Source organism: Hyperolius riggenbachi, chromosome 6, assembly GCF_040937935.1.
Source record: "Hyperolius riggenbachi isolate aHypRig1 chromosome 6, aHypRig1.pri, whole genome shotgun sequence".
Taxonomy (NCBI): Eukaryota; Metazoa; Chordata; class Amphibia; order Anura; family Hyperoliidae; genus Hyperolius; species Hyperolius riggenbachi.
In genome coordinates, this window is record NC_090651.1 from 233686679 (window position 1) to 233709002 (window position 22324).

Below are 22324 nucleotides of genomic sequence, written 5' to 3' on the forward strand. Positions count from 1 at the left end.
GCCAACAGAGCCCCAGATAGCCATGTAGAGTTAGGTCACAGCTAGCCTGGCTGTGGTGCAATTGGTTAGTGTGTCTGGCTGGTAACAGCAAGGTTACAGGTTCAATTCCATCCAGGCATGTCTTTTCCTTTTGCGTTCAACAGTTGTCCAAACAGAGCCAACAGAGCCCCAGATAGCCATGTAGAGTTAGGTCACAGCTAGCCTGGCTGTGGTGCAATTGGTTAGTGTGTCTGGCTGGTAACAGCAAGGTTACAGGTTTGATTCCATCCAGGCATGTCTTTTCCTTTTGCGTGCGCGCGCTGCGCCATTGAACCCCATGGGGTATTTTGCGTGCGTAAAACTTTACGCATGCAAAACTTTGTGCTCGGTGTTTGGACAACTGTTGAACGCAAAAGGAAAAGACATGCCTGGATGGAATCGAACCTGTAACCTTGCTGTTACCAGCCAGACGCACTAACCAATTGCACCACAGCCAGCCTAGCATTTAGCATTGTGAAACCATCCTCTGCTAGGCATGATTTCATTTTTGCACCTCACTCTATCGCATGGTCCATGGTCCAATCACAAAGCCCTGCACCCAGCATGTGTCTCATATGACTGTCTACAAGTAAGATTTAGGTTAGCAGTCTATTTAGTGTGTGTTTGGTGGTATGGTGGTGAGCATAGCTGTCTTCCATGTGGTTGGCCTGGGTTTGATCCCTGGACATGTCATGAATGTGAGTATGGTTTTGAAATACTACAGATCTCTGGAGAGAGAGGGAGAGGGAGAGCTGGCTGTGCTATTCATTTTAGGCATCTAGAGGGATAGAAACCCTTACAAACCTGAAAAAGTAAAATTTCGGTTGGAGACACGAAATTCGTCATTACGGGAGTGAAATTTCGATTACGAAATTGTAAATTACGATTTGAAAATTAATTACGAAATTACGAATTTGGGTCGTAATGTTAAATTTCGCATTCGTAATAAAAGCATTTCGAAATTTCGAAAATTTCGGCTCATCTCTAAGGGTAATGTAAGGATCCTTCCTGTAGAGTATTCTGTCCATTGCAGTGGAGCTGCAAACGAACAGTTCTGGCTTATCTGCTTGCATTCGGTTGTGCATTTGCAGTGGGTCTCATTGTCATTTGCGATCGCTCTGCAGTTCTGGGCAGTTCAGGATGCTGTCATCATTCCACCAATTGCTTGTTGCAGCTGAGCTGCGGCCAGATAGCCCTGGATTTCCTGCAGGCATGTTGTTACATAGTACTGCATGTATTTCTTATGGGGGTCCTTTGCATTCACAGCCAGCTAGCAAATGGTAATCAAGCCAGCTCGGGATTGAGTGATCACCGTTCAGCTGTGTGGAGATTTGCATGCTTGCATCCATTGGTCGATGCCGGCATAAAAGTCTGTCTCCCCTTTTAGAACTCCCCCGTCATAGCGATCACTTTGCTGGTCTGCTGGGCACTGTGCTACTCTGTATAGTTCTGTTGCTGTAGTTCAATGTGACCTTATTACTTATGCTTTAGCTAGTTCTTGATAAATATATATGCAAACTTGCTAATATATATTTATCCATTAGTGGAGTCGTTTGTTATTTTCTTTATTCGAGCCACGGAGATATTTCAGTTACTGTGTTAGCTAGTCTGTTTAGCACGTTTTGGTAGGTTGCACTTATCGTGATCACCCGTGCTTAGCTAGCATAGTTGTGTTGCTATTAGTTACGTTCTTTCCTGTAGTCTTGCCTGTGTGGATGCTTGCTGGTGACTTTTGTTAGCCTGCTTGCTCTGCTTCTGTGGACGTGACTGTGAGCTGCTGTTGCTACTAGTTACGCTCCAATCTATAGTCCTGTCTTGTACCTGTCTGAATGCTTGCTATCGCTAAGGCAGCGCAACATTGCACTGTGCTGCCATTGCGTCTTATTTGTAGCAATATCGGAAGCCCAGAGCTGCAGTTGCTCTGGGCAGCCTGTGTAGCCTCTTCCATTATTCAGCTACCAGCCTTGTTGCTCTGGGTGGTCAAAGTATAACCACCAAGCATTACACTTGTGATTTGTAAACAGACAGTATTGCTTATGCGCACAAGCATTACAGGTAAATTAAAATAAATTACATAAGAGAGAACAAAACTCTGGTATTCCTAAGCAACATGGTAAAGCAAGTGAAGTATGGTCTGGTGTTAGTCGTGAAACTGATATGCAGACATCAAACCAACAAACATTGAAATGTGCCACCAATGTAAAATGAGTTGTACAACTAGGGTTATGTGTATAACACACGCTGATTGTATACCGCATGTTGCGCTATTTGTGTATCAGTTGGTACCAGCCAGAGCGAGTTGTGCAATACATAGCGACAGTGCATGGCAAGTTTGCCAGGATTTCATTAATCAACCCCTTTATAAACAAGTGTCCATAGCTCAAGAACGACACCTTGCATTCTAGATAGAAGTGCTGCAACATTATGCTAAACTCTCATGGATAATAAATTAAGCTTTAGCCTACATTGGGCCCAATGCACAAACTTCCGGTAAATTTGCAGTGCACAGGCAGCACACAGCTATTTCATAATGCTAGGAGACATACGCAAGTAGCATACAGCGCAATACCATAGCAATGTGTGCATCCCCTGACATTGGTACCAGTAAAATTGCCATGGGGTGCCTGCACATGGCACATTTACCAGCGGTTTGTGCATCAGGCTCAAGCTGTAAAAAGTAACAGTGGGCAGCACAGTGGTGCAGTGACTAGCAGTCTCCCTTTGCAGCACTGGGTGATTATTAAAAGAATAGGCATTAACAGAATTTCAAAGTCCTGGCTGCAAGTGGTTGGTGGTGTCTCCAGCTTGCAGCCTCCTCTCCCTCCACCAGTCCCTCCCCTGCGAATCACACATTAAACGCAGTAATGTGGTCACCATTATTGGTGAGGGCCCCTTAAAATAAAAATCTGCATTAAAAATACAAATCCAAAAGTCTTGACTGCAAGTGGATTGTAGTGACAGCAGCTTCCTCTCTCTCCTTTTCCCCTCCTGTCTTCTCCATCGAGTCGTGTCCATAGTCAGGCTAACTAGGTTCCATGCTGCCGCCAAGTCTCCCTAGTAACCAATAACTTATCTTTTGTCATACATCAGTAGGGACAACAGCCAGTCTTGGCCTCCATGACATGGATGACATCACCACCAGTGACACATGACTTTGCTAACCGTATGGCCTACTGCCATAGACTAAAGGGGGAGGGGAGTGTGGTGAGTCACAGGCTGTCAGTGAGGTGGACGCTACACGTATAATACTGTAAAAACAAATAGAATATCCTATACGATGTTAATGCATTTTAGTTCATGGGATTTATTCAATAAGCAAATGCAAACATGTACCAGAACTAGGGCTTTATTATAGTGTGTGGTCAGAGTAAAAAGAATAGATATGGAAAGCTTTGTAGACCGTTATACATAAAAAAATATGTGCAAATAGGTCTCTGGAAGTTCTGCCTACAGCTGGGCTTGAATCTCTGTCTGCCTCTAGGGGCAGATCAACAAATATGGAAGGGGAGATTTACCATTTCTGTTACACAGCAGTATAGCTCCCAACTGTCCCTTTTTTTGGAAGGACAGCCCCTCTTTGGGAACCAAACCCCTTTTTCTTCCTCGTTAGCCCTTCTTTCAGGACTGATGTACAGATGTATGTACGTATATGGATGTTTGCCCTTAAAATGTTTTTAATTAACTTTAAACTTTAGTCTCATCCTGCTATATTGCTTACTTTCAAATATTATTAAAATTAAACTAATAATGATGGGAAAGGGCCAGTGTGGTTTGCATGATGAAACTACGTATTTTTCTTATGAATTGTGATGATTTGCTCAGCTGCCTGTGCAGGCAGGCAGCCCTTTGACCATTGTGTAGGTTTGCATGCTGCAGGACTCTGGAAAGAAGAGCTTCTGTCAGTTTTGCAGCTTGTGCTTGCAGAGGAATTTGCATACGTTGTCATGCAAATTGCCTGGCCACATTCATTGGAGGCGTGTACTATAAGTACTATGTCTTTCCCACAATGCTTCGCTGTTCATAAGGATTTCGTCCTATGTAACACTCCTGGTGGGGTGTCAGCCTTGCTCTCTGTTTGAACATCAGCTTAGAGTAATTCCTGAATCTGCGCTAGGCAGATTTCCCTAGTGCAGTTAGGATTGTATCATCTGTATTGCCTGTTCTGTCTCGTCTTGTTTGTTGCCATTGTCCTGTCCCTATGGTGGTCGACAGGAAATGGTTCTGATCTCTGTTCTTGGAGTATAGCTGGTGCAGCGGTTGCTACCAGCTATCTCTTCTGTTCTGTCTCCTGGGATCGCATTAGCTACTTTTCGCTAGCGCTGGGGATCCTTCTGTTCTGTCTCCTGGAATCGCACTAGCTACTTTTCGCTAGCGCTGGGGATCCTTCTGTTCTGTCTCCTGGGATCGCGCTAGCCACTTTTTTGCTAGCGCTGGGGATCCTTCTGTTCTGCTACTCTGTACCTGGATCGCGCTAGCCACTTTTCGCTAGTGCTGTGGATCCTATCTCTCGCTTGTCCCTGTTTTCGTGTGTCTGTCTTGTCTGCTACGCTTGCTGGAGGCTCGGTGAAGTAACCGTTAAGCAAGCGCTCGCGTCCTCCGTTTCATGTTTGTCTGTTAATGGTTAGTTAGGCGTGCTTGTCTCTATTGTGCTTATCACGTGGAGACCGCGCATAACCGCGTGCACTGTTGCGAATGAGTGCGGTGTTCGCGGTTAGCTAGCGTTTGTTGTTTTCCGTATCTCCTGATTGTTTTATTTGCTGTGCCTTTGCTACCCTCGTATTCTATTCTGATCTGCCTTGTGTCACGTCTGGCGATCGCACCTCTCGCGTTCCTATTTCATATCTGCTGTTGTGTGTGCGCGGTCGCGGGGTGGCGACTGGATTGGCGCACACACATACAACCTGTGCCTTTGCTCATTTTCATTTGCAATCGCCTCTCTTGCGATTGCGTTCTGCGCTTCATACAATTCCTGTCTGGCATTTGTGGAGGTACAGAGGATTGGTTCCTCTGCACTCCCCAGCGCCATCTGCCGACAGGAACTTCCCTCTACAGGTGCGTAGCACCTTTTGCTGGGTGCCTGCAATTACACGCTTGTGGAGGATTTCCGCCGTGTCAGCGCACGCGTTGTGCGCCGATCACTGAGAAAGTTCCACAATCGTTACATGAATTCTTTGTGATATGCATGTCTAGGGGTGTGGCTTTGCGTGATTAGAGGTGTGGCAAGGGCTTGTCTTAAAGGGATACCTAAGGCATTAATAAAAAAAATCAGTTTTACTTACCTGGGGCTTCTACCATCCCCATGCAGCCGTCCTGTGCTCTCACAGTCATTTATGGATCCTCTGGTCCCCCATCGCCAGCTAGTTTAATTTTCCCCCGACAGCCCTGGCCACGCGTAGCCTTCTATGCGTTCCCGTCCGCAATAGCATCCTGCGCAGGAGGATATTGCGGATGGGAATGCGAAGAAGCCCACGCGTGGCCAGGCCTGTCAGCAAAAATGGAACTAGCTGGAGGCGGGGGACCGAGGATCCGTGAGTGACTGCGAGGGCATGGGACGGCTGCATGGGGATGGTAGAAGCCCCAGGTAAGTAAAACTGAATTTTTATTGAAGCCTTAAGCATTCCTTTTAAGTGTCCCTCTTTCTACACTCAAAATGTTGGGAGGTATGCAGCAGTCAGCGCCAAACCGTAGCCATCTGTACCAATTGTAATACAGCACAGAAGATGCACATGTTTATTCAATTATTCCTTTCTCCCAGGCGGAAAGTGAGTGAGGTGTCCATTCGATATGCGGAGCTTCTGTGCTTCAGTTGAGTGTTGGGGGGGATAAATATTAGCAACATTCAGTTAATGTATACTGCCAAATGCCCTTCATTTTCAGTGAATGTTTCCCTCATCTATGGCCATTGGAGTAGTAAAGTATATTACCAAGGAAGCATTTAGACAAAAAGCAATGAGAACGAGGTGTCAGCGAGCAATGGTCTACTTTTTAAAAAAGATAAGACAGAGCAGATGTCAATAATTAAAGCAAATTAATTAGCAGCAGTCAGACTAAACGGGATCTTTGGATTTTCCTAGTCATTATGCGGAAACCTGGATCTCATTATATTAACTGTCCTCGTTCTAACGAGCGCCTTAACAAAGAGCACAGAACTGCCGAATGTCAAGGCTCCTCCAGGAAACCACTTATCAGGGGAGCTGAAATTGAACAAGATAAAACAATGATCGTGTTGCAGAGAATTAAGGCTAAAATATTTTACTGAGTTAATCTCATTATAAAGACACCCAGGAGTAAAAGGAAAAAAAACACACCCTTGTATGTTTTTTACATTAGTGTTCCAGATGGTTTATTAAGTGATTAATATCATTCATTCCAGATGGAGTATAGAGACTGCTGGAAATCCTCCTAAATAACCCAAAAAGTGGTCATCATTTCTGAATGGAGCTGGAAGGAGAAGAGCCCTTTTACACTACCTCACAGTTTTTAAAAATGCATGGCACATGGTTATCCATAGGAAAATCATATTAGCATGCAGACAAAAGCCTCAGTTACACGGTACAATTTTCCGTCAGATCGGATCTATTAGGCAGATCTATTAGATAATTTCCAACCGGTCCAATCGGATTGCGTTCGATTTTGCAATAGATTTTGGGTACTTATCAATGCAAAATCTATCCCAGAATTGATTTGAAACAATTTAAGCATCTACACACAATGCAATTTCTTATTAGATCCATCTAATAGATTCGTCTATCTGATGGAAAATTGTACCATGTAGATGAGGCCTTACAGGTTTGTGTTTTCTTCATGCTTACGTTTTCACAAGCTCAGCATGCAGTGTTTTTTCTAGGAAGCTTGCATTTCAAAGTTAATGACAGTTGGCAAAACACAAACGTGAGCAAAAACATGCACAGAAACGTGGAGAAAAATGTATGTGTTCAAGGGAACATGCACTATAGTGTGAAAAGATCCCTTAAAAATGACATAGCTGGCTCTTTTAACGCAAACGGTAATGTAGGGAAAAGTGCATCCTTTGGCCACCACAATCGACTATAGGAACAAATATGGAGCAGAGTTAGTTTCGTAATAGATGAATGACTTTTTTTACCTACCCACGGGGGAGGGTGTGTGTGTGTGTTGGGGGGAGATGTATTTACATAATGTAATACAACTCCCAGGATGCACCACGGTGGCCAGGGATATACAACATCACCACGGCTACTTCAAGGTGCAGGTACTTTGGCACAGTGACAGAGAAAATGGAGGCCCTTATATAAAGAGGGGGGCTACAGGGCCCCCACATTTCTTTCCTAACAATTCTAAAAACCAGAGCAGAGTAGAGGTTCTCTTAGTAGTAAAGCCACCTGCCAATAACAAGTGAATTATGACTATTTTCATCAATGACGCATCTTCATCACAACAGATTAAACATCACTCCCCAAGTTAACATACAGCTGAATCAGCAGTTGAGATAATAATAATTCCAGTCTTTGTATAGGGCTTTTCTCCTGTGAAACTCAGAGCACTTGTGAGGCAGCCACTAGAGCATGCTCAATAGGCAGTAGCAGTGTAAGGGAGCCTCGCCCAAGGAGTGTACTGCGCAAGTCCAGTACCGTCTGCGCATGTGCAGTATGCTCCAGGTGACGTCAGTGGGAGCAAGGGCGCGGCCATGCAGACGCAGTGGTTTTCTGACTTTAAAGTCGCAAATTCTGGAAGTGAACTGGAGGTGGGGACCGGAGCATCGGCGAGTGGCTGTGTGGGCACAGGATGTCTGCGGGGGACCATTAGAAGCCACGGGTAAGTTCAACTCTTTTCCCCACTACCCCCCTACAGTAGTCCTTTAAGCCAAAATATAAAGCCATACACATTTCAGCCGGAGAAAGAACACATCCCTGTTAGGATTTGGAGATTTCTGACAAAAACTAAGTAGAAATCTGTCAAGCTTTCAACAGTTTACTAAGAAAAAAAACAGCACACAAAATAAAAGTATTTAATGGTAAAAATCAATCTTATTGGCTCAGGAAACATATTTGCTTTCACCAATTAGTGCTGCAGCAGATAGTGCTGGAAGTTTTGCACAGGAGCAAGCCCAATCGTGCACAGCTGTGTTCAGCTACACGACTTACTATACATCTACGTCTTCGTGGCTTAGATGAAGTCACAGAATACATAGATATACTGTAGTGGTGGAAAAAGTGGTTAATGTTACTGTCTGTGGTGAGGCATCCTTGTCAAAAAGGATCCTGCCTACTTTACTGCTATTGGATTGCTAAATATGAACATGTTTCCAGTGTCCCTTAACCAAGCACCCTGACAATCTCCCTGGAAGGTGTGCAGCCTTCTCTCTATGCTTTCTACATGAATGAATGAATGAAACACTTCCTACAGGTGGAAATTGGATGGAGAAATAAAAATGTGGAGCTGTAACATCAGTTTAACGTTATTCCGTGGTCATGGCTGAATAAACCATAATTCACCATGTCTAGAAAATGATAAGCTGCAAGCTGAACTCAAAATGAAATATTATACCATTACTAAAAACTTAAAGTTTTCAAGTTCAATAATGCCAGAAAGCAAATTTAGTTGCATGAAGTGTGCCTTGAAACCAAATAAAGTACAATTGTAACGATATGTGTCAGCTAAACAGATGTTCTCTGATTATTGGTGATCTGCAGAATCACCAATAATACAAGTATAACTAGGACACAGGAAGCTGATATAAAGATTGGTGCTTGGTGCAACAGTAAGGCGTAGTCAGTCTCCCGTGGAGTGGGGAACTATAAGACAGTACTGCAGCCAAGGGTCTCCTAAGGAGTAGGGGAGCCTGGCTGAGCGAAGACAATAACACAATAGATACTAAAGATAACACAGAAGTATCAGAGTTAAACTCCTGAGGTGCAGGTGATTAAATGCAAACAAACACAATTGCTAACTTCCAGCTAGAGCAATATCCTGCCTCTATCTGGCCAGCAGACGCCAGTCAGCCAATCAGGTGTACTGTCATACACCCTTTGCCTGCTGTACCAAATCTAGCAGGAACTACATAAATTAGCATTCAGGTGGGAGGCTTCGGTTGGATGCAATCGTGAATTGCATCGTTTACAGGGACGCCCCGTGTAGGCACATCTCCCACACGGTCCCCTCCCTAACCACTCACCTGTCAACCGCATCCTAGAAGCTGCAAAAAAGAAATTTAAAATCACAAACACTGGTCCACATGACAGCCCAGGGGCCCCAGGTCTGTTTGTTTGCAGTTGGCATTCAGTTTAGAGGTGGTGGGGTGAGTTCCCTGGAGGTGAGAGGTCCAGGGCTTGCCCACACTTCCCTCTAGGTGTCGCATGGTGGTTTGGGGGCCCCAGTGAGTGAGAGAGACCTGGGGCCCCTGGGCTGTCATGTGGACCAGTGTTTGTGATTTTAAATTTCTTTTTTGCAGCTTCCAGGTTGCGGTTGACAGGTGAGTGGTTAGGGAGGGGACCGTGTGGGAGATGTGCCTACACGGGGCGTCCCTGTAAACGATGCAATTCAGGATTGCATGCAACCGAAGCCTCCCACCTGAATGCTAATTTCTGTAATTCCTGCTAGATTTGGTACAGCAGGCAAAGGGTGTATGACAGTACACCTGATTGGCTGACTGGCGTCTGCTGGCCAGATAGAGGCAGGATATTGCTCTAGCTGGAAGTTAGCAATTGTGTTTGTTTGCAGTTGGCATTCAGTTTAGAGGTGGTGGGGTGAGTTCCCTGGAGGTGAGAGGTCCAGGGCTTGCCCACACTTCCCTCTAGGTGTTGCATGGTGGTTTGGGGGCCCCAGTGAGTGAAAGAGACCTGGGGCCCCTGGGCTGTCATGTGGACCAGTGTTTGTGCAGGTGATTAACACAGTACTGCAGGAGCAGGTGAAAACTACCAGTCCCTCAACAGTGGCAGAAACAGAGGGCTGATTCAGTGTCAGTAAACAGGCAGGGTCGGCAACTAGAATCAGATAGGCAGAAGTACAATAACGTTTAGAGTAAAGGATAGTCAGGAATAGCCAGAGTCATACACAGATAATAATCATATACAATCCTAATCTTAGGTGTGAAGTCCTTGGTTTCGACACCTGGGATCTAGTCTAAGGTATGAGCGCTAACACGTAAGTATTCACGACAGCAGACAACTAGCTACTGACAAGTGGGTTCTATATATACATAGAGAGCTGCTGCACAGCGCCGCCCCAGACCCTCAGCCAATCCGGAGACTAGCTGGAGTCAGCTGATCGGCCTGGTCAGCTGACTCCCCTTCTACAAGCATAAAGTTCCTGTCTCCTCGCGCACGCACGCGCGTAGCCCTGAATCTGTGAGCCAAGGAGGGACCAGACGACCCACCAGTCAGCAACTGTGCGGCGGAGTCCGCCGAGCTGACGGAATCCACTGCCTGCGCTGCACCGCCCGCCGGCGTGGTAGAGTCCACTGGCAGCGATGCGGAAACCGTCAGTTGTGATGCGGAACCCACCACGTCAGTCCTGGCGGCGCTTCCGCTATCCCTTACAACAATTTAGATGAAGGAAGAAGGGATTATAAATTGTATGATAGAGGAAACCTGAACTGAAAGAAATACAGAGGCTGCCATATATATATCTCCAGTAAAAACATGCCAATTATCCAGCTGTCCTGCTGATGTGTAAGTTTTGGATGATTCTGAGAAGCACAGTCACCTACCTCTATGGTGGTTCAGCTTTCTGCAGTCGCCAGTTAAGGTTTGTTATCAAGATAAGATTAGGCACTGTAGTCTAATAGAGATTCAGATTCAGATTCAGTTTTGAAACTTGACAGCTATACAGATTTTAAATGGAGCTGTCAGCTTTGCTACTCTTCTTAGCTACTGACCTAAACGAAACCCAGGAAATAACTTATTTTAGTAATTGATAGTGTAGATAACTGGTTGGAACCTCTCCCAGGATTTTACTGTAGTTTGTGGACTTCGTATATAGGGAGTAGTCAGTTGCAAAGTCAGTGAGTCACTGGTGCATACTGCTGAATTTACAGGCATTATCCATCTATGCTGCAGTCACTACCTGAGCTACTGTATGAACAGGCATTCTTGTTTACATGTCTGTAATGGGGGGCTGGTAGTAAAGTGACTAAAGGACACTGGTGCCCAATTTATTTACTGTCCATTCATGTCATCAATATACACAGCTTCTTCCCCTCTGCATTGACAAACCGATGCTCCGGTCCCTCGCAGCAACTCCATTTTATTTTTGCCGACTGAGCCAGTCCATGGCCACTACGCCAGCGCATCCTTCATTATGCTCCTGTCGCCGGAAGTGTCTTGCCCCATGTGCAGTACGAGATTTTCTCGTATTGCTCATGCACAGGAAGCTTACAGGAGCGTGATTGAGGACGCACGCGGCCAGGATCAACCAGGAGCAGTAGTGGCCATCGGCTGTCTCAGTCGCCGAAAATGAAACCGAGTCTACACGGGGGACCGGAGGATCGGTTTGTCACAGTACGGGCAGAGGGCAGCTGCAGTGAAAATCTGGAAAATCTTGGACTAGTTCATCTCCTTATTAGAGATTCTTTATTTACAAAAGCAGTTTCCAAACGGCAGTTGCTCAGTCCAACTGCCAAAACAGTGTGCAAACAAGTAGGGAGGCTGGCTGACATCTCTGTATAGATCCATTCCAGGGAGGGCTTTTGTAAAGAATACAGAAAATACTGAGAATCCACCATGTGGTGATGGACCAGTCCAAAAACTGTCAGCTCTTTACTGCCCACTGTAAGCGACAGCAACAGAGGAGAAAAGTCATTTATACTGCAATGTATATTTTATTTGTATGTATTTTAAATTGTACAATTTTTGATGATAGTGGCCCTTTAAAGGTGCTGGCTTTAATTGTGACATGTTGACTGCACTCATGCATCTGAGAATCAATTGGTGGACAACATCTAATTGTCTTCTTGCCAATCACACAGTTACTTTAAGGAAGGTGTGCAGCCTCCAACTGTGAGCCTTTATGGGATTCAGTGACAGTATTATTCAGTAAAAAAGCACCACAGTAAATGTGTCAGCCCTGTTTGGATGTACTAAAAAAGATACATGCTTAATATGTTGAGCTAAAAATACATCATTTTCCATTCATGGTAAAATGCACAGCTCTTATTGAATTTTTTGTGGATTACCCTGATTATCAAATACCCAGCAGTGTAACATAATCTGCATTCCCGGCATAGTCCTGAGTGTTTACGCGTGTGGTTTGGGCACACAGCAGCGCTTGGAAATTGACACAGTGGAAGGAGATATTAGCGCAATCACTTACGATGTCTTCCCAGTAATAACGCATATGCTTCATCTTTTTCCTGTAACCTTTTAATTACACCAGCAAAATCATTTTATCTCTAATTGTGACTGCTAAATGAAGGCCTGTGTGGGGGAAATTATAGGCTTCTTTAAAAGCACAATCACATTAATAATATGAAATGTTCCGTGGCTCGGTGGGAAGCTATTTAGCAATATCTGCCTGAAGACCCATCAACATATATTACTGGATAACATTAATCATTTCCTTGTTTCATCTTAAGCAGGGCTCCTGCTTAATTGTAACATAAAGGATGTTATTTTCAAGGTGGCAATCTGTTGAAAGTATTAAACAGAACCAGTTAAGACTTATTTTCTTCAGCAATAAAAAGGGATACTAATACACAAACCAAACATCAGCATCCTTACTCCCCCACACTGTAAGGAAGTCAGACTTGAGTTTTCCCAGATGCTGCTACTTACTGCAGGTCTCTGGCTGCAACTCTTGTGTTCGTGTTTGGATGGATTTGAACCCCAATACCACAAGTTTCCTGTATAGCGGTTTAGAACCGCCCTAGTTCAGGTTTTCTTTATCGAGTCTTACTATTTAAACACATACTGTACATAACAACTGCAACGCAGTGTAGCACTAACACAAATCTACATTTAAATGCGTAGTACTCTTATAGCATAAATGTATTAAGGCAAACTAAACTGTAAACTGTAACTAAAAAATTGGCATGTGCATATGTATAAACTCCCTTTCCTTGAAGCCCCTAGTGCCAACAATTACCTTCAAAAATCACATAATTAATGAAATGAAATCCACCTGTGTGCAATCTAAGTGTCACATGATGGCTCAGTATAAACACACCTTTATAGAAAGCTTCAACTCCACTAAGCAAGAGGCATCACACCACAAAGACCAATGAGCTCTGCAAACGAGTCACGGATAAAGTGCAAGTCAGGGTTGGGTTATAAAAATATCCACAGCTATGAATATCCCCTGGACCATTAAAGAGACACTGAAGTGAAAAAAAAAATCTGATATAATGATTTGTATGTGTAGTACAGCTAAGAAATAAAACATTAGGAGCAGAGACATGAGTCTAATATTGTTTCCAGTACAGGAAGAGATAAAAAACTCCAGTTATCTATGCTAAAGAGCCATTGAGCTCCATGACTTTCGCAGTCGCAGAGAGCTCTGTCTTCTGAAGGTTATTATCTCAACTGTCAGTCACTGTATTTTCTTTTTCTCTGCAGAGGACAGTTCAAAAGTTCACTAGCCTGCTCTGTAAAATCATTTAGAATGCTGAGTAGTGTGTAGATTGCAAATATTAGAGAATGATGCAATGTTATAAAAAAACTATATAACTGAAAATAAAAATATGAGAATATTTTCTTTGCTACTAATGTTCTAGTAATTATCCATACTACTCAACCAATTCATTATCATATTTTTTTTCGCTTCAGTGTCTCTTTAAATTCATCATCTTCAATAAAAGGCCATGATACCACAAGCAATTCTGCCAAGAGAGCGCCACCACCAAAACTCACAGATTGAGCAAGCTAAGCATTAATCAGAGAGGCAGCACAGAGACCAAAGGCTAGAGTATCTGTCCATAGGACCACAATAAGCTGTACACTCCACAGAGCTGGGCTTTATAGAAGAGTGGCCAGAAAAAAAGCCATTACTTAGTGTTAAAAATAACAAGGCATGTTTTCATTTTGCCAAAAAGGTGACTCTCCAAATGTATGGAGGAAGGTGCTCTGGTCAGATGGGACCAAAATTGAACATTTCTGCCATCAACAGAAATGCTATGTCTGGCGCAGATCCAACACACAACACAAGTAGTACATCTTCAAAGTTGTAGGCATATTCTTTCAAAAAGGCTTTTTTTCAGCATCCAACAAAGAAAACATTACTAAACAGAAGATGTTTTATTGGCAAGGTGGGAAATAAGGGAGGAAGGATAATTCACAAGATCAGCTTTGTGAATCAACCTCATGTCTTAAGAAGCAAAAATGTCTATCCAACACACAGTTGGATAATGATTGAAGTTTTATGTAACTGTATATAATGCATACAGTTATAGTATGAGTATACACTTATTGTACTTGTGTATACTTGTGTAAGATGGAACGACTGCCAAATGGAAGCATTTAGTAATTGTAAAGTGCGATGCTGAGACCACAGACTTTGTAAAATATGAGAAATGGCAAAGTCCTCAAATGGGAGTCATGCAATCGAGCTAGTGGTGTAAAAGTGGCCTAGTAAGCCCCAGAAAACCATTTTGAGTGAGAGTAAAGGTGCGTACAAATGCCATACCGCCGCAAAAGATGGGTCCTTCAGACCCTCCCACTAGGCGGACGTTCAGCCGACAGTAGCACGTGTGTACACGCTGTCGGCGGACTGATCAGGCTGTTTCTGAACGATCCGCTCAGCGGATTGTGCAGTTTTTGAATGATCCAGCGGGCAGCGCGTACACACGTGCTACTGTCGGCTGAACGTCCGCACAGCGAGAGGGTCTGGCGGACCCATCAATGGCAGAAGTAGTGCGTGTGTACGCACCGTAAGGCTGAATCTAAGCAGCCTTATTGTACCTATTCACTGCCTCCCGGGCCTCTTACTTGAAAGGGAGCTGCTCTGCGTTCCAATCTATTGTGCACATTTCAACTATTCTGCCAAGCCCTCTGCAATAATGAGAGGCAAGGAGAGCCCGTCACATGACTTGAAGGGTTTGACAGTACCCCGACATACACATGAATGTCAAAAAGTAGATGCTTTTGAGGGAAGATTTTTTTGTTGAAGACTTTTTTAAAAATACATGAAAAAACATTGCTGACTAATGATGAAATGGATGTACATTGGTCAAGTTGGGAATCCGAACTGGGCTTTTCAGTATCTTTTTAAGACTTCTGGTCAAATATTCCATTTGTGGCAGAGGTCTGGAAAAGTATTTTACTGATAAGGTGTAAAACAATCTGTGATTAAAATGAGGTAAAATGTTTACTGAATCAAGGCCAATGTGTTTCTTATCTGTAAGCTTCCTGTTCTTGCTGACCCAGCAGTCATAGGAACAGGAAGTGAGAGAATTCCCCAGTGGAACAAACACAAGCAGGAATAAGAGAGAATATGCCTGATAGAGACCAAGCCAATAAACATAAGCTGGATATATCATTTTGCGGTGCTGTATGCAGCTTGAAGCTTAAAATTTCTGCCATCATTAAAGCCATAAAAAACCTCTTATTGACCATCCCTAGTTCTCACAGCAAGGTGCTATTTGTGCATCCACCTCTCAATGGAGCAGTACAGTGAACTTGTACAGAACTAGTCATTAAACTGCTACCTGTTTAGAATGATTTAGGCTAGAAAAGTTTAAAGTGTGTAGCCAGCCTTATTCTTATTCTTGTTTTCATTTGACCATACCTTGCCATTGACTGCGAGCATGTTGAGCTGTTCATATGTTGCCCACACTCCCTGTTATTTAACATATTAGCTGATGGCCCAGCGTTGTCCGGGTATGACTTTGGATGGTGTTGGCTGCGTCCGCTTTTTCAACCCTAACACACAATTACTCAATGACCAAGTTTGTGAGCTTTGCGATCTTTGGTGTCAATAATTTGCATTGAAATTAAACAAATCTGATTGGCTATTTCTGCCAGGAGTTTAAAAGGAACTATGAGCTCCGCTCATTTATATGCTTAACTGTGCTAGAGGTGGGCGTGTTAGTTAGCTAGTAGAAGGTGAGGTGTTTTTAATTTCATTTCTTCCATTTAGGTGACCCTTGGGCTTTTGGCATGGTTCCCACTAGAACGCTGATAAAAACTAGCATTTTTGCCTGGTTAGAGTAGGACTCACCAGATTGGGGACACTTTGGCGCAGTTGGTGAGCTTAAACGTCACGGTTTTCCTGTTGTGTGCTGCAGCCCCTCTGTATTTATATATTTGTTTTGGAGATTGGGGTTCTCCAGTGCTGTGTGCATGCTTTGCATAGTATTGCATAACATTTGGTTTGTGCTGCTCATCCCCTGATATATATATATATATAATATATATATATATATATATATATATATATATATATATAATCACACCATAACTGTTCTACACTTCATCACCACTGTTAGAATGCTAACTTAATTAAATTAATTAAAGAATGATCGATTTTGTAGCAATCAGTGCTGAAATTGCTGTTGCATATTTAGCCCAAAGTGATTACGTGAATCACCATTCAGCTGAAGCCGACTGCATTTAGGAGTTGAAAAGTAGCATTAACTTATCATAAATGTTTTTTTCTGGTGAACAAAATAATGTGAAAAACAAAAATTATTTTCTGGTTAACAACAAAAAAAAAAATAGTTCTCCAATATCTACATGAGCTAAAAATATAAAACAAAAACAGGGGGCTGAACTGGGGTACAAACCACTGAACACTGTACCATAATACGTGGCCTACATGCTCATTTTATTTATTTATTTATTTGCAGTTCTTGTATTAAACGCAACATGTCTGAGCTACAGTATATAACAAACAGCGTTACCAACTGCTACTCTCTATTTTTTTTTCTGCAGAATGCAACTGATATAGATTCTCTGTTACTTGGCAAAGAAAACGTGTTAATTACACATTTGACACAATATGGCTGTCTTGCAATGTTTCCTATTTTAAGTAACTGCTTAGAATGTAAGATGGAAACAGGTTCAGCAGAGATTTGATGGCAAGAGATACAAAGTAGATGGGGATTGCAAGGGCACATACTTTGATGGTGACACTAGGTCACGTTTATTAAAGCCAGTGCAAGGAAATTGGAGTAAATCCAGTGCCACACAGGTGCAGAAGTGAAGCAGTTGCCCAGAGTGACTAATCAGAATTCTTGATCTGGATATCTGCTTCATTTTTGTATTCGTTCAGATCAAATCTGCCCACCCTCATTTCACTAAGGGCAGTTCGGTAAAATAATTTAGGTCAGTAAAATATTTGGCATTTTATACTTTTTTTTTTCAAAATGTACTAATATTTCCCGCATGCCGTAAAAGTTCGGTCATATACCGAAAAAAATGTGCTTCAATTCACTGATCCCTGCTTAGTAAGTCTCTCCAGCTGTGGAGCAGGTCAGGCAGTAGCTGTGAATCTTCTCACAAGTGGTGTGCATGAAATGGGGTTTTTCTGTCCAGTGCATCCCTGGCATCCCTTTAGATATGCTGCAGCCACTACAGAGAACTCTTCTGTATACCAGTATATAGATATGCACTTCTAAAGAGATACAGAAAACCCTCAACTGTCTCCATCTCCTACTCTGCCGTTCTGAAGGCTAGCACTTCAGAGTATTGGATCAAATGGGGTAAGAAGCAGGGCTTTCTGCCTCTCCCTATTGGCTGTCTGCCACATCTGTCAATGCTACTGCATGGAGATTGTGAGTTACCGGCTGATCAGAGCTAGGAGATAAATACTGAACACTTTTTACTTGATTAACCAAAAGCTTTAATCTTTGTAAATTGCAATTTCTTCAGGTATTTACCTCACAAGATGGTAATTTAATGCACTAGTGCTGTAATAGGTTTAGTAATTTTTCTACATTTCCGATTGCGGTAATCCTTAGTGAATTGAGGCCCATAAGTATGGGCAAAAGGTTGATTGAGACTATTGATGGAGATAAGGTGGGGGCAGAGTGGAAAAAGGAAAAACGGAAAGGGCCTGGTGGAGGACAGATAGAAAGTCAATGAGGACAAGCAGGAATATGGACAACAATCTGCCCTTGCACATACCTTTAGTAGCTTAAAAGCAGCTCTATAAATCACTAATATCAGAAGACACTTGTAGCTACCCATGTGCTGTAACTATTACTACAGAAGGGAAAGCTTCATAACAGAGGATTACCATTTACCCTGAAAACAGAAGACTACAGTGTTGTGGCTTGTGCAGGGTAAAGCAGTAATGTCTGACCCACCTTTCCGGATCTTGCGGTGAAAGTTGATGGCATCCACAGAAGCCGTTACAATGTTGGTTTTGCAGTGGCGGGCTGCCACAATTCCGGCCACTTCATCCATCAACTTCATAGTAACGCCTGGAAAAACATGGAACATTGTAAGCATGCAGCTAGGAAAGTTGAACTCCACTTAAAGTGGATCTAAACTCAGAACGTTCTCTCTGCTCTAAAAGATACACAGCAGCATAATAACCATTAACCACTTGCCGACCGCCCACTACCTATGGGCGTCGACAAAGTGGCACCCCCAGGACCGCCTAACGCCGATCGGCGGCGGCACCTGGGGAAGGGGATTGCGGGCGATCGCATGCGCGCATTCGCCGGCATTAGGCTCCGCCCACCCGTGACATCATTTTTAAACTGCCCAATAGAAAGTGTATAATACACTTTGTTAGGTAGATTATACAGGCTGCCCCCTCCCCTGCTGGTCACAGTGATCGATCGACCACCAGAGAGGACGGCAGCACTGTAAGTTAACACACACACATTTAGATATCGGCGGTTTCGCCGTCTAACAGTCGCCACTCGGAGACTGAAGGCTGAGCGGAGCTCCGTCCACCAATCAGGAGATGCGCGCGTAGCCTGCACGCAATCTCCTGTAAAACAGAGCCGTTAGGCGGTTCTGGGGCTGCTGCCGCGCCCATGCCCATCGGCGTGACGTGGTCGGCTAGTAGTTAAAAGCAATAGTAAATGCTGGGAAATTGTTTAGAACTGATTAAATATATATTTGTCAAGGGGTACTTGGTGAGTACAGAGTTTTAAAAGGGGTACATACTAACAAAATGTTGAGAAACACTGATAGTGTTGATATGATACCTGAATCTCTAATTTGTTCCTATTCATTTAAAAGATTATTCACAAAGCTTGGTGTAATTTTTTGTTGTTGTAAGAAATACTAAATAAATAATTCTAATCACTTCTAAATAAGAAATTACTTATTTAGCTTACCTATCCTGTTGTGTTTAGTGTTCCCTGTCAGATTAAGGAGAAATGTGATATTACAAAAATGAAAAGAATATTCTGCTGGTTTCCATCTTTATGTTTTTATGTGATGCCAAAAGTGAAATCACTTCTGCCCTTTCCTTTTTTTCCCCAATCCAGTTCAGTGTTAATTTTCTTTCAGTACTGCCACAGCTAACTGTCCCTCCCACAGCAAACATCACCTAGACAGCAGGCTTATGCTGGATACACACGGTGCGTTCGCGCACTCGATTTTCCCGTCGATTCCCATCGATTCGTTTATTTCCAACATGTCTGATTTGGATTTCGATGGATCGTTAGGTCGATTCGGCATACTTTGCATGCGAATCGACCTAACGATCCATCGAAATCCAAATCGGACATGTTGGAAATAAACGAAGCGAACGCACCGTGTGTATCCAGCATTACATCACTGTGTAAACTCTTCAAAGTGATGGGAGATTAATCTACCTTCTGGTCATAGTATCCTTATCTTATCTGAAATAGGATGCTTTCTGCTATTTGCATGCTGAGATAGGCTTGTTACTGTAGCTTAAAAAATACTGCCACTGGCACTGCACAGTTTCTGCAGTTAGGCAAAGTCTCAAACAGTTAAAGAGGAAAAAAGGGGGAACATATAGGGGCTAGGAATGGTCAATGAGATGCAAATATTTTCGAGTTGATGCAGTATTATGCAAATTTTTTATGGACATTTATGCAGCTTGAAAATTAACCAATCAAATCCTGCTGAGGTAAAAGTCGTTCATTTTTAAACTGCATACAAAATCTGCATAATCCTGCATCAACTCAAAATTATTTGCATCTCATTGAACATAGGGTCCTAATTTAGAAAAAAAAAAGGGATTTACATATATTTTGGGGGCATGAACTATTTTTGGCAATTGTTTATTTTTGAATATTACATCCCCCTTTAAGCATTTATTTTCTACATTGCACAGCAAATCAGTCCTGCAGTAAGATGGGCATTCGGTGAAGTTATGTACATCAGATATATGCAATGTGTACACCAATGTATTATTGTCATTGTTACAAAGTAGAAACATTTTAACTTCCACAGGCTATACATTACAGCCTTTACAGTACCTTCACACTTCAGCTCATCACATGTGGTATAAATATAGTTGTTCAAACACCTTAGCACGAGAGAGAAGGCACCAGAAGAAGAAAAAACCCACACCTGGGGTAGTGCCACTTTTCTCAGTTAAATGATAATTCACAACTGATAGAATGGTGACATGAATAAATCATCATATCAGATGGAAAGATACCCTGCTGAGTCCATAATACCCTGAGGCTACATAGTTAAAAGTTTTTCCTGTGAAATTGTCAAATGACTGTAATCCTCCAGCTGTAATAGCACTACAAGTTTCAGTACTCTCTAGCAGCACATAGCAAAAGGGTTAGCAACTCCCCCCTCTAATTACTGACAAGACTACATTATGCAGGTTCTAGGGTTACTTACATATAATCAGGAGATAAACTGCATCCATCTAGACCTAAATAATTAATGTATCAGTAATTAAAGGAAGCAGTTGGCAAAACTGCATTGCGAGTACGGCTTATAAATCTTGCTTCTGTCAGAAAATCCATAGAATTGCAAATCCCCCAACCAACAGTGAAAGATAAAAGGTCCAAAAAGACGAAAGAATAGAAGATCCGTTTTCTATTAGATGAGGAAATATGCAGATATGCTTGAGTCTCTGTACTATAGGCTATGGTAAGAGAAGACCAGTCCTGAAGCCAGGAATTCATGATAACTGAACCTTTAGGGTTGCAAACCTCACAACCATCACAACATTACACAGTGCTGGTCAACTGAGAACTCAGAATATCAATTCTGCACCTTGGTGATGGCAGGAGCTGACCTTAAAGAGAACCGAGGTGGTTTCTAAGAATGAAATCAGCACACAGAGTCTGGGTCTGCTTATATTGCCCAGCCTCTGTTGCTATCTCAATCCTCCCTAAGTTCCCCCTGCGCTCTGCTTTGCTTTCATAAATCACAGCCGCGCTGTCGACACGCAGCAGGCTGTGTTTACCTATGTACTGTCAGTCTCGCCGCTCCTCCAATCAGCGGGGAGGGAAGGGACGCAGGCGGGGACCGGAGCTATGCAGGAGGCGGGGGAGAGGCGAGACTGACACTACATAGGTAAACACAGCCCGCTGCGACACGCTGCGTGTCGACAGCGCGGCTATGATTTATGAGGGCATAGCAGAGCGCAGGGGGAACTTAGGGGGGATTGAGATAGCAACAAAGACTGGGCAATATAAGCAAACCCAGCCTCTGTGTGCCGATTTCATTCTTAGAAACCACCTCGGGTTCTCGCCTGAACTATGGGCTGGTGCACACCAAGAGTGCTTCTGAGCGCTTTTAACCACTTGAGGACTGCAGGGCTAAACCCCCCTAGTGACCAGGCCATTTTTAGTAATATGTGCCACTACAGCTTTAAGACTAAGCTGCAGATCCACACAACACAGCACAGAAGTGATTCCCCCCCCCCCTTTTCTCCCCACAAACAGAGCTCTCTGTTGGTGGGGTCTGATCGCTCCCCCCATGTTTATTTTTTTAATAAAATATTATTGTTCCTGCTTTTAAAAAAACAATAAAAAAAACCTGTATCTTTAAAACCCTTCCCTCCCTCCCTCCCCACAGCCAGCCAATTACGGCGATCGGCTGTCATAGGCTTCTGCCTATGAGAGCTGATCGCTCTCTTGTCCCCGAGGGGGACAGCCGTGTCCCACGGCTGTCCCCAGTGCAGCGCTGCTGCTGATCGCAGCGCTGCAAAGTGTAAATAGACGGCGATCACGCCGTCTAACAGTCTCGCTCGGAGACTGAAGAGGGGGCGGAGCTCCGTCCTCCGAGCATGAGGTGCGTGCGCTGCGTGCGCGCAAAATCATGCAAATTACAGCCACAGGACTTTACGCCAATTGCCGTTAGGCGCTCCTGGGGCTGCCGCCGCGGCCACGCCAATCGTGACGCGTGACGCGGTCGGAAACAGGTTAAAAGCGCTTGACTATTGTATATGAATGGGATGGACCACACCAGAGTGATGTGATTTTTTCCCAAACACA

General features: G+C 43.5%; 1 protein-coding gene across 3 annotated transcripts in view; it reads right to left on the reverse strand.

Moving 5' to 3' along the window:
* Positions 1-22324, reverse strand: part of ACOT7 (acyl-CoA thioesterase 7) — a 277637-nt gene that overhangs the window by 64802 nt on the left and 190511 nt on the right. For all 3 annotated transcript variants that reach the window (XM_068240526.1, XM_068240525.1, XM_068240527.1), the window contains one exon: positions 18236-18352. In XM_068240526.1, coding sequence (XP_068096627.1) covers positions 18236-18352 — 117 coding nt within the window. The remainder of the gene's footprint in view (positions 1-18235; positions 18353-22324) is intronic.